Here is a 12,406-nt window from a genome sequence, read left to right as displayed (position 1 = left end):
GTTATGATTTTAGAACATTTACGTGGAGTAGCGTCCACTTGAGTTTTAAAGCTGAGCGACGAATGTAAACATAATTATAGAACATAAAATTGTGTCAGTAGTTTATAAAAATGGTAAAGATTTTTGCGACCTAGAATTTATATTTTGGTGTATAGGAATTTGGTTTCTATAGTTTTAAATGCTGTAATATTGTTCTAATTACTATAATACTATTATACTATTATAATATATAATTTTTATATACATAGATATACCAAACGTAAGTTCGAGATAAAACCCGTTTACAAGTACATTTGACTCAATAACTTTTTGTTGTTGAGCGCTTTATATTATTTGAGTGCTGGGAAAAGGATTGGGGTGATCGCACTAATGTAACACATTACCGTGCCATAAAAATCCTAATTGGTTAAAAATCTTCAAGTACACCATATTTAACCGAGTATTTGACATTTAAGGCATATTATCTACTTTTATGATAAAAGTGAAGAAATTTGGAGAGGGTAGATTAGTGTCTGAATTATTAGACATCCTTGCAAAGAAGAAACTTTTTTTCTTCTCTAACATACAAAACCTTTTAATAAGATCCATTTCCGTATAATTAATACCTCCCCCTTCTTAGTATCTATCATTTAGTACCTCAAATTTACATTTTTAATTCCTTCAAATTAAAAAATGTACAAATAATAAATCCTTCTCTTTGAAATAAAAAAAAAAAAAACACCCAACTTTTGCAACAAAAAAGTGGAATCCTTACTTTTGCTTGATTTCCAGTTTTTTGGTACATTCCCCTCCCCCTGCAGCTGCAAATCTAAATTTATCAACAGCTAAAGGCAAAAGACTCAACAAATTGTATTATAGTTTCCTTGAAGAGAAATAGATTCGATTACAGACTGAGGAATTTTTTTTTTTTTCACTACAGCAAGTTACTTTAAGATTACTTCCAAGCGAAATAAAAATCGAGGAAAAATAAACAGCACAAAATATTATTTCATAAAAATAAAAAGATAAGAAAATAAAAATATATAAAAATAAAATTAAAAACGAAAACAAAAGGTAATCTGTTAACATTAGCATAGCACAAGGAGATCTCAGAAGCTTAATTCGCAAACGTTAATCCAAAAAAAAAAAAAAAAACAATTAAAAAAATATATTTAAGTAACAAACTATATACAAGGTTGGTTAAAGGTTTTTTTATAAATTTACATTTTTACATCATATCGCCATTACGCATGGCTCAAATATAAAACCAAGTTTTTTAAAAAATAATGAACTCGATGTTTAAAAAGCGTGGTGAAATTACTTGGTTAACCAAATGCATATCTGACTAAAATCAAAAAGACCAGTTTTTATTGAACATAATGTTAACAGTAACTTTATGACTTTCGCTAATTAAAGGATTTTCAGTCTCTTTTTCAAATTTACTCTCGAGTATATTCTCATTAATTTCAACAAGTTTACGTCGAGTTGCAGGCGACGAGATTTCATTGTACTCTAGAAAAGTGTTAAGTGCTCTTTTTTTAAAGTTACAAGGCGTGACACGAGGACTTTCTTTAAGTTTATTATTGGTTCTGCATGTTCTTGTATCAGAAAGATAATCTTCTTTGTGTCGCATCTTTCGCTTCCTCTGTGTCCATAAACAGACACACAGAAAAAGTAGAATGACGCACATTACCAAAGTACCCATCAACGGAATAAAATATCCTGAGACAAAAATATTGTGTTCAGCAAATTAAAACTTGAAAAATAAACATGTGCTCTTCAAAAATGCTTTTTAAAAACAATTTTCATACTATTAAATTCTTATATTTAATAAAAAAAAAATGATTCTTATGAAATGATTGTGATCATACAGGAGTTCATCTAAGTACGATTGGTGCTTTTATAAATTCTACTTTTCCTTTTTAACAAATCTATTGCAATAAGCAACAACTAACCTGCTTCTTTTAAGAAACTGTACGTGTTTGAAGGTCTTTCTATGTTAATAAACACAACAGAACGAAAAAATAGCATTAGTATAGAGGGTTCTGTAAGTTTAAACATTTCTTTAGTGTACTGTTCAACTAGAGAGAGCTTATACTTTGCAATTTCTAACGAGAGTTGAGTAGCCGTTTTCTTACTATAAATCTCCACAGTAATTTGTTCGAGAGATGCATTAAAACGAGAATGTGAACACCATAAGCGAACCTCAGTAGAAATAGCAAAAGTCCGAATCATCTTAAGAAAACGTAACTCTTGACATAACTCTTCTAAAAGAATTCCCTGGAAAGAATGCTTACTATCTTATTTTCAATACACTTTAAAAAAAAAAAAAAAAAAAACTAACATAACCTTTAAAAAAAATGTTTAAAATGTGTTTTGAAATCTTGCTAAAAGATTTTTTAAAGAATAATCTTACTTTAGGAAGCATGCTGGCATTAAAGAAAAACATTATTTTAGAACAATCCTCTGTTAATTCTACATTAAGTTTAGATGTTGAGCAGAGACTGTATAAAACTGGGACAGTTTGAACGCTGCACTCACCCCATGGCAGACAAGGAGGTGTAATGCAGTAAGCATCTTTTTGAACTTTGCACATACAATTAGGGCTTTCATGTTTATTGAAGCAGTTTGGTACACCACACCAAGTTTTTGTACAGATTAAAGCTCCATCATCACATCTACATATATTGCAGCTGTCCTCCCATGTTTCATTGTGAATATAACTGACGTTCTTGTATTTACAATTTTTATACTTAGTATAGTCTATAAAAAATATATTGAATGAAAATTTAAATTTATGATTTCATTGTTATTACAATGAATGAAATTCAAAGGTTAAATAGAGAGATACTTTAAAGTAACTTACTTAAACAACCCTCCCCTGTCCTACCCTCAGGACAAATACATTTGTAATCAGAAGCCAAGCTAATACATTTATAAGGAGCAACACAAGGGTTTGGTATACATTCATTAAAGATAAGTTGACAGTTCACACCATAATATCCAGGTGGACATTGACAGTGATACCAATTTATACCATCAACACACTGAGCGCCATGCAAACATGGATTGCTCTCACATTCATTAAGTTCTAAATATTTAAACAAAAAATTTTCTTAAAATAAACACTAAGTTGGCAAAAAATTTGAATTTAACAAAACTATTTTCTTATTGATCAGTTAAAACAAAATTCTAAATATTAATGAGCAAAAAGTAATTTTAATAAACCTTTTTCACAATACTGTCCAAAATAACCAGGCTTGCAATTGCATACAAGTGTGTCACCAACTTCATTACAGTCTCCGTGTTTGTTACAAATAGCTGGTGTGCATTTGTTTTTTTTCTCAGCACATGTTGGACCTTGAAAACCAGCTGCACAAATACAAGCAAATTTGTCACCTTTTGCCCTACAACTACCTGCATTCTGGCAAGTAGATAAACTACACGGATTTGAACCTAGAAGGTGTCAAAAAATCCATAAATTCAACATTATACTAAACTCTTGAATTTGAAGATTAAAGTAGAACTTTTCTAATAAATAAAAAAGGTCAGCCTCATTGTTGTCTTGCTGTTGTTTCTTTTCCTTAACCTACCCTAAACAAAAGATTACTTACGAGAAGTACAAGTCTTTCCTTTCCAACCATCTTGACATTCACAGATAAAATCATTGACAAGATCCTGGCAAACACCTTTATTTTGGCATGGAGAACCAAGGCAGTCATTAATGTTTATTTGACAAAATGTTCCTGTAAACCCAGGTGGGCATTCACAGCGAAAATCATCCTCAAGATCAATGCACTGACCACCATTTGAACAATACGTGTAAGCACAGTTATCAATATCTATAGAATGATAAAAAGGAATTTGGTTTTTATTAACAATTTTTATGTACCAAAATTTTTAAATAAGAATGAGAAAAATCCAACAGATTAGGTACCTATTTGACATCGCTCACCAGTCCAACCAAGGTCACATTGACATTTAAAATTTCCATGCGGTAAAGAAATACATTTACCACCTCTTTTATTACAGACACCAGATGGAACAAGATGGTTAAATGTATCAGATTTGTTCTTTGTGTCTAACAAAAAGCATGCATCTTGAACTAAAATTAAAATCAAATATTTCACTGACATTTACAGGAAAGATAAGAGATTACCTATTCATGAGCTTTTTCAACAGATTTAAAAAATTATCTTATTGTGTATACCTATCTAAATAGTAAAGAAATTTAATTAAAACATTTTATTTTCTCAAGATAATATTGTTCATATCCTTTTGTGTTTGTTGCTGTTATAATTATAATAATTAAAAATCTAGCTAGCTTTTTTAAAAGCTAAACACTGACTTTGGTCACACTTCTTTCCATAGTATCCTGATTTACATATGCAGATAAAATCATTTCCATTCACTAAACATTCAGCACCATTTTCACATGGTTGGTATCTTGTGCAGCTATTAAGCCATTCACAGTTTCGACCTAAAATAAAAATCAATAAAAATGATTATCAATATATATATTTGAAACTTATCAAGTTTCCCTGGCCTTATGTAAAAACAGATAATAATTGAATTAATAACAATTGTTCATTTATTTCCAAGTATTGTTAACAGCATCGAATAAATCAGTAATAAAAAAAACCTTATTGTTGTGTATATGTTATGTATATGTTTTTTAAAATCTTATCTTTTAAATTTAATGTTAAATCACTATGGCATAAGTTGGAATCATCATTATGTAAAGCTGCCTTTGAAATAAATTTTTAAATGATTGATTTTATCTGCATTAATATACTGTTGGATGTCAATAAAACACAGCATGAAAAATATAGAGATTTTAATTTCTAACAAATTTGCAACATAAAAAAGATTAAAAAAAAAATTAAGTGTTACTATTAGAAGAAAAATTGACAAAGTGATATAAGAATAGTTGTAATGACTTTCTGGGATTAATTGCAATAATGGACAAAAAAATGCTGCAAGCATCTGAGAAGACTTTTTCACTTTTGAATTATATTTTTATATTTGCTCTGTTTTTGAAACAACAACAGATAGATCAAAGTCTTGTAGCAAAACAGCACACACTATCTACAGCCACATTTTTTTTTTCAAGCCATAACTGCTGCTGTTAATGATTATAAAAATATCTTGTGACACAACATCTATTTGTGATGCAACATCTATTTGTGACACAACATCTTTTTGTGATGCAACATCTATTTTTAACGCAACAAGCATCTGTAGATCCAATATCTGTTAACCTAACATCCCAAAATCCATTCCCATTTTGATTAACAAATTACCAGGGGAAACTTGTGTTCAGATACTTGGTTTTCAACTGTGCAATGTAGTTTATCCTGTCACTGTTTCCATCATCACCACATCAGCTTTGAATCATAACAAGGTGCATCCTTTACATTTATTCAAATATTATTTGTTCAGATATAATACTTGCTGTCGTTAAAATTTAAGTGCATAAGTTCATGTTATGGTAAAATGAGGCTTCAAGGTTGATAAAAATATTTTTGAACAAAACACTAATAGATAAAATCCACTATACCCTGTTAAAACTTTTCTTTAAAAAAATTGTTAATTTTTAGAATGAGAGTAACTTACCATAAAATCCAGGTTGACATATGCATGCAGATTCAGATTCTTTGTTTACACATGCTCCCCCATTCTCACACCTTGATTCAACACAGTTGTCATTAGGTTGATCACACAATTCACCAACAAAACCAGTGGGACAAACACACATAGCTTCAGATCCTACTTGAATGCATTTAGCTTTTCCTTTACAAAGAGCTGGACTGCATGATGAACTTATTTCACAATGCCTTCCATTATAGCCTTTCCTAAAAAGTTTAAAAAATTATAACATATACAACAAGAAAACATATACAACAAGAAAATCATGAAACTATGACTCTAATAAGGCTAAAAATTTTACCTGCATATACATTCATAAGAATCATGACCATCAATACATGTACCACCATTTTCGCAAACAACTTCAGAACAATCATCTATGCTATGAGAACAATCATAGCCATCGAAACCTCTAGGGCAATTACAAGTAAAAGAAGCCACATTGTCAATGCATACACCATCATTTTTACATGGATAAGAAGCACAGTCATCAATGTTTATTGAACAGTTTTTACCAGTGTAACCAAAATGACACACACAATCTTTGCTGTTTACACGGTCAATACATGTACCATGATTGCAAGTGACATTAATACAGTCATCAACATTTTTTTCACAATAAATACCAGTGTATCCTGGCTCACATTTACAGCTGGTAGTTTGATTTGTAATAACACAATCAGTTGAATGTTGACACTTATTGCAATCAGAACCAATGGAATTTTTTTCTTCACATGTTTTTCCAGACCAACCAGATGGACATTTACAAAAAAAACTTGAGTCTAAATTTATGCACAAACCATTATTTTTGCAGCTTGAAGTATTGCAGTAGTTAATTTTTTCAGCACAAGTTTTACCAGAGTATCCAGTTTCACAAACACAATAAAATTCATTTCTTTGATTAACACATATACCATGGACACATGGCGAAGAAATACAGTAATCTTTATTTAGCTCACAATGCTTGCCTAAAGTTCCTGGAGAGCAAATACACTCATAACTTTGTGTCCCATTGAAAGTCATAACACATGAAGCATTGTTTCTGCACCTCCAAGTGCAATCTTCTGCTACAAGAATAAACAGCATCAGTAAAAATGTTTTCAAAAATAATTCAAGCAATTATACAACCCAAGTAAGTAAATGATACAAATTTAATGAGTGTAACTTACTTTCATTACAATGCCTCCCTTTATAACCTGGGTAACAATGACAGTGATAGTCATAAAATAAGTTTTCACATGTAGATGTTAATGAGCACGGGTTGCTCTTACAAGCATTTTTTACTAAAACATAATGAAAAAAAACTTCATGATTAGATTTTTTTGAAATAATTATTAGTGCAATAATTAAAGCATTTTAAAAACAAATAAATAGGAAAAATAACATCAAGCACACTTTTTTCACAGTGTCGTCCTTCAAACTTAAGAGGACAAGAGCATGTGTAGTTATTTATTTGATCAACACATTTTCCATTGTTCAAGCATAAACTTGCATTTTTATTTGATGAACAGTCATTGATATCTGGAAAAAAAAAAAAGTATAAAAATTGTTTAAGACAACACACTAAAGTCCATGATTTCTTTTGGCTCGGTCTAAATGTTTTGACCAAAAAATAGCTGATGGCAAATTTAAAAACAGTTGGTTCAAACTTTTAAATTTCACTTAATTCATGTTCCAGATTCAAAAGAAAGAAAAGTTAAAATTATTAACTTTTAAAAAGAAAATACCTTCAGGAAAAACATTTTTAAGAAATTCAATCTGATAAAAAAAAAATTGTGAATCTGTATACATTTATTAAAATACAGCTATTCACAAAAGTTTAAACAATTACAGAATTTTAAGATCTAATCTTCGGTTTTTCTTGAATAAAAATCTAACGGAAAAAGGTTTCAAAATAATTTTTTTTCCAATTTTGTATATAGGTTATTTGTTAATAAAATAAAAAAAAGTAGGTTTCGACTCATCACTGTTTACTCAAAAATTTCATTAAAAGGTAGGTGATACAAATTAAGAGGTGTCACAAAAGTTTAAACAATTTTATTTAGGATCAATTATTTGCTAATTAATTGATAAATCCGATGTGAAAATTTTTTTTACTTTTAAATAAAGTCAAATTGAATCATTTACAATCAAAAAATTTATCGCAACATCATCAGGCAGCTTTTAACTCATTAAAAATCAACTTGAAATATTATAAATTTCAAATTAATTTCAATTTTGTGCAAGTGGGTTGAAAAACAGTTTCTAGTGAGATCAAGTGGCAAGTTATTGGTATGGCGAGGACAAAAAATCACACAAACATTCAAAAAGGCAAAATACTTCATGTTTCTGAATCTTGCCTTCGAAAAACTATCAAAACCTGGGAACTTACCAAGGACGTCTCCAACATGCTGCGTACTGGGAGACCATCCAAACTCAGCAACCGTGACAAAAGAGGTATATTCAGAATGAGCAGAGAAAACCCCAGACTCAGCTACAAAAAGCTAGCACAAATCTTCAATGAGTCAAAAAAAAATCCAAAAGTTAGCAGAGAGCTCATGAGACGAACGTTGTTGGACAAAGGTATTGGACTGTAAACAGCTGCTAGAAAACCCATTCTTTCAATCACGGATAAACGTTAACGACGAGTGTGGTCCAAAGAAAGGCTGGACTGGTGTGTAGAACTGTGGGCAAAAGTTATTTGGAGTGATGAAGCTAATTTTCAAGTTGTAAACCGCAAGGGAAGAATCTATGTCAAAAGATTTGCAACTGAGAAATAATCAGACAGGTTTTTTGCAGCATCGTTGACAAGGCGGTGGAGGTTCGGTTAGCATCTGGGGATGTTTTTCTCACAAAGGTATAGGCTTCTGTGAGCTGTACGAAGGCTGAATTAATCAATACAACTACAAGAACACATTGGAAACGTGTTTAGTTCCATTAATCAGACACTTGTAGGGCAGAAGCAAGCAATTCATCTTTCAACAAGACGGGGCTTCAGCTCACACAGCTCACTCAGCCAAAGAATATTTTTTGAAAAAAAAGTTCAATGTGATGCCCTGGTGCCCTAGATCACCAGATCTCAACCCAATCGAAAATATTTGGTCTTGGATTGACAATCAACTGACATACCATGAAGTTCAATCAACCCAGCATTTGAAACAACTTTTGAATAAGTACTGGCTGAAGGTACCTTGCATGATGTGCATGAAATTAGTTGAATCAATGCATAAACGAGTTTATCTTTGCTATAAAAGCAAAGGAGGACACTTTAAATATTAATTTTGCTTTTTTTTTTCATTTTTTGTTCGAATATTGCAATTCGTTTAAACTTTTGTGCTTCTTATTTTTCCTATATGATTTTTTGTAATTGTTTTTTTTCTAACTAAATATTAAAGTTTTTATAAAATGTTCATATTCATTTTAAAGCTAATTACTTTTTCTTTAAAAAATAAAAAAAATTAATTCGATATCATTTTACAATTTTTTTTTATTAAACAATAACCAAACATACTTGATAAAAATTCTGCAATCGTTTAAACTTTTGTGAATAGCTGTAGACTTATTGGCATTTATCTAATTATATGAATTTTGTCTATATACAGGGTTTTACCTACTAACTAAAATATGTCAGAAAAATTCTTAACAAGAAAACTTACTATTTTGACAATCCTTCCCAGAGAACCCTAAAGGACACTTGCACTCATAAGTCTGGTCATCATTGAAGTGTTTCCCTGTTCTCAAACAAGTGCCACCATTTTGACAAGGTGAACGGTTCTCACATACATGAATCTCTAAGATTACATAAGTAGATAGAAAAATGGTAAAAATAACTTTTTGAAATTTCCCAAACATACACAGCATTCACTAAACTCATTCTATTGTTATCATTCAAATTGCTCTTTTCAGACGAACACATTTTCATTTTCTTACACATTTTTTGCAAACCAGAAATGCAAAATTCTTACACAAATATATTCAATTTAAAACATGAAAACTTACTTAAACAAAATTAATATAACAGTCAGGCAGCAACTAAATCAGTGTAAACAAAATTATAATTTATCAAAAGTCATCAAAAAAAAACTTTATCACTCTCCATTTCAAAAACATTTGATTGATCAATCTTTTTAACACTTTTTTAAAAAACTTATTTGTTTGATACCTTTTTAAAACAACATTTATAAACTGCAAAAACAAAAATCAAACTAATTAAAATACTTATTTCACAATGTCTTCCAGTCCAACCGCTATGACAGAGACATTCCCAACTTTGTCCTGATACTAATGACTTTTTTCCTGTTATGCATACTCCATTTTTAGAGCAAAACTTCTTAGATCGGTTATGGCTGCATGAATCTTGTTCTGTATAAAACAATATTTCAAGAATAGAATATTATTCTTAAGATCTTGACAAAAATTAGTGATGCTATTTTCATAACATTGTTATAATTTTTAATTACCAAGCTGAACCAAAAGTCAAACAAAAAATATTCAATTTCATGAAATTACTACGCAAAAAAGCACTAGTCAATAAAAACTAAACATATTTAAATAAAAGTTTGCATATTTAAATAAAAATTTACATATTTAAAAGAAAAGTTTACACTATTTGACTTAATTATTTTTCTTACCAATTTCACAAAGTTGACCCACCCAACCACCAGGTATGCAATCTCCATCACAACTGTTAGGACGATATTTACAGGTACCGTGATCAACACACATAGGGTCAGTAATACAAACCTCACACTTGTTACCTTTATAGCCATAAGGGCATCTAATAATGTCAATTAACATTACCCAAAAATAAAAGTTGCATTTTATATATAATATAATTATTGATCTAGTAAACTACCTCAGAAAATCTTTATAGGTTCTTAGCTCTCAATTTAATTATTGATTAGAAGACAAGATCTCTTGTCATCTTCTTGAATAAAAACTACCATTTGCATAATAACTTATAATTTAAAAACTTAAAAATAGTTAAACAAGATCTAGTAAGTTTTTAATTTTAATTCTAATAATTTTTAATTTAAATTTTTAAAGATTTTACAAATTTATAAGTTAAACATTCTTCAAAAGTTCTTTTATAAAAAAAGAAAACACTTTACTTGTCTACTTACCTACAAGTGTTGTCAGCTAACATAATGCCATTATTTTTACATGGTTCATTACCAAAATCTACAGATAAAAATATGACTATCATTGTTGAAAAACTATAGAAAAAAAAAAAGAGAGAGAGTGTAGATTTAAAGCAAAAGCTCAAAGTTCAGAGACTTAAATCATTCTTCTAATACTTTTGTAAGTTTGTCTCTTGAGCTTATACAAGATTTTAATGCTAACACAAGCTAGTCTCTTAAGTTAACTTGTCTCTTAAGCTTATTTTGAACATCTAATGTTTGTGAGAGATTGTCTCTTAAACTTATTCAATTATCTAAGGCTTATACACCTTAAAATGTATCAAAAAATGTTTATCAATTATGTGACATTTTTGCTTTATTTTTGACAAAACCCTAACCTTCTAACCATTCTTAAATTGTTGAAAGTCAAAGTGACCCAACCTTTAAATTTTTCCAATTCCAATTTATACAGCCTATCCCTACTACTACTCAAAAAACGTACTATTTATAGGATTATATTTATTAGTTAATATTGCAAATAAAAAAATTGACACTAGAAATTGATCATATAAAATTATTTTATTGAACTTTTCCAGCTAAAAATGAAAAAACTTTATAGTTTTCCAGTTTTCCCAGCCAAAAAAGAAAAAACCTTATCGTTTTCCAGTTTTTCTTTCCTGTGTGAGCATGCAAGAAATATAATAATATGCTTAAACATTACAAATATGTAAAATGAACATTAGAAAATTCTTAAGAAACATATGAAGGTAGAAACTCTCATTTTAGTCAAACTATATTATATTCTAAAAAATACTAACTATATTTTTTTGAAATTTTTTCTATTGTTATAATTGTAATAATAAAAAGTTTTTTCATGATTTTTAAAATGCATCAAACAGAAAAAGAAAAAAAAAAGGAAGGCGTTGCATTCTACAGATTCTGATAAGAACTTATCCAGAGCTTTATTCAGACAGAATTTTATTCAAGTAAATAAACTAATATATTTTGTCAATGAAAAAAACTTGGGGAAAATAGATATAAATACATTATAAAATAAAAGGTGTGCAGTTAAAATTTTTCTCATACTGCTGACTAGTGCAATTAAGCTAATATTAACAAATTTGAAGACTAGACTTTAAACACCAAAAATTAAAACAATTACTTGTTAAAGAAAATGTCATGCTTACACTTCTTAGCTTGCAACTACATTTGAAAAATTTTACAAATGACTGATTAATCAACAAAATTAATAACTAATAATCCGATACAGTATGCACCCTTAAAATCTGCACTATTTTTTGCAAGTGGTAGGTAAAAATAAGTAATCCAGATATAGTAATCATAATTCTAAAAAAAAGTAACCCAAAACCTTTTTCAGCATAAAAATTTTTTTCATACCATTTTGCCATGAATTTCAAATAAGTTATTCAATGTGTGAACCATTGGCCTTGATAGTCTCAATTCTGTACCTATTACATGTTTTAGGACATACTCTTTGGGCATAGCATTCAACTGCTTGATAAGAGAGGCTTTCAGAGCTGCAATACTGTTATTGGGAGATGAACAGGCATTTGAATCAACATATCCCCATATACTGTAGATCAGAGGTTTTAAATCTGGGGAGCTTAGTGGCCACAAAACCTTTTGGGGAAATCTGGTATGTTTTTTCTGAGCCATTC

At 29.5% G+C, this 12,406-nt stretch overlaps 1 protein-coding gene across 9 annotated transcripts in view; it reads right to left on the bottom strand.

Annotated features, from left to right (window-relative positions):
* Nucleotides 1–1,133: 1,133 nt before the first annotated feature.
* The window catches only part of LOC145182465 (uncharacterized), a 25,241-nt gene continuing 13,968 nt past the window's right edge, over nucleotides 1,134–12,406 (bottom strand). For 6 of the 9 annotated variants that reach the window (XM_090083774.1, XM_090083772.1, XM_090083773.1 and 3 more), the window contains 16 exons: nucleotides 10,731–10,788; nucleotides 10,239–10,384; nucleotides 9,826–9,969; nucleotides 9,264–9,398; nucleotides 7,024–7,149; nucleotides 6,798–6,911; nucleotides 5,930–6,695; nucleotides 5,596–5,834; nucleotides 4,328–4,459; nucleotides 3,917–4,084; nucleotides 3,594–3,821; nucleotides 3,208–3,435; nucleotides 2,846–3,070; nucleotides 2,396–2,742; nucleotides 1,935–2,259; nucleotides 1,134–1,701 (listed from right to left, as the gene is read on the bottom strand). In XM_090083774.1, coding sequence (XP_089939900.1) covers nucleotides 1,331–1,701; nucleotides 1,935–2,259; nucleotides 2,396–2,742; nucleotides 2,846–3,070; nucleotides 3,208–3,435; nucleotides 3,594–3,821; nucleotides 3,917–4,084; nucleotides 4,328–4,459; nucleotides 5,596–5,834; nucleotides 5,930–6,695; nucleotides 6,798–6,911; nucleotides 7,024–7,149; nucleotides 9,264–9,398; nucleotides 9,826–9,969; nucleotides 10,239–10,384; nucleotides 10,731–10,788 — 3,752 coding nt within the window. In that variant the 3' untranslated portion in view covers nucleotides 1,134–1,330. The remainder of the gene's footprint in view (nucleotides 1,702–1,934; nucleotides 2,260–2,395; nucleotides 2,743–2,845; nucleotides 3,071–3,207; nucleotides 3,436–3,593; nucleotides 3,822–3,916; nucleotides 4,085–4,327; nucleotides 4,460–5,595; nucleotides 5,835–5,929; nucleotides 6,696–6,797; nucleotides 6,912–7,023; nucleotides 7,150–9,263; nucleotides 9,399–9,825; nucleotides 9,970–10,238; nucleotides 10,385–10,730; nucleotides 10,789–12,406) is intronic. The other 3 variants (XM_090083777.1, XM_090083771.1, XR_016451407.1) reach the window with 2 other exon arrangements.

This window comes from Hydra viridissima, unplaced genomic scaffold, assembly GCF_058129835.1.
Source record: "Hydra viridissima isolate aposymbiotic clone 2 unplaced genomic scaffold, HvirCarnegie_v1 scaffold_4, whole genome shotgun sequence".
In the NCBI taxonomy this organism is placed as follows: Eukaryota; Metazoa; Cnidaria; class Hydrozoa; order Anthoathecata; family Hydridae; genus Hydra; species Hydra viridissima.
This window is presented reverse-complemented; position numbering and strand designations above follow the sequence as displayed.